Here is a 345-nt window from a genome sequence, read left to right as displayed (position 1 = left end):
AACAAACAAACGCTCTGACGAACAAAAATCCGAAAACGTTTTCCTTTGCCAGAATCTAACACACTCCACACCGTTTGGATCGGAGGCCATGACATGTTCGAGGAAGGGACGTGGGAGTGGCTTTCTGGACAAGCCATGCCGACTGACCCCTCATTCTGGTCGTATTATCTTGGGTGAGGTCATTATTTTTTTCCGTTTTTTTTTGTGGTCTGTTATTGTCTAGTTTAATTATTTACTGTGTGAGTTGTTAGTGGTCTTAGGATGTGAGGAATGATAACGGATATAAGTAATAGTATTTTTTTGGTGTTTTACCATTCGTATTGATAGAAGAGATTTTGGTATCAG

At 40.0% G+C, this 345-nt stretch overlaps 1 protein-coding gene across 1 annotated transcript in view; it reads left to right on the top strand.

The window, feature by feature from the left end:
• Nucleotides 1–345, top strand: part of LOC119593927 (perlucin-like protein) — a gene marked incomplete at both ends in the record, with an annotated part of 3,804 nt that overhangs the window by 2,950 nt on the left and 509 nt on the right. The window contains 1 exon segment of the mRNA XM_037942944.1: nucleotides 53–173. Coding sequence (XP_037798872.1) covers nucleotides 53–173 — 121 coding nt within the window.

Source organism: Penaeus monodon, chromosome 33, assembly GCF_015228065.2.
Source record: "Penaeus monodon isolate SGIC_2016 chromosome 33, NSTDA_Pmon_1, whole genome shotgun sequence".
Classification (NCBI taxonomy): Eukaryota; Metazoa; Arthropoda; class Malacostraca; order Decapoda; family Penaeidae; genus Penaeus; species Penaeus monodon.
Note: the sequence above shows the minus strand (reverse complement) of the source record. Positions and strands in the feature narration are given on the sequence as shown.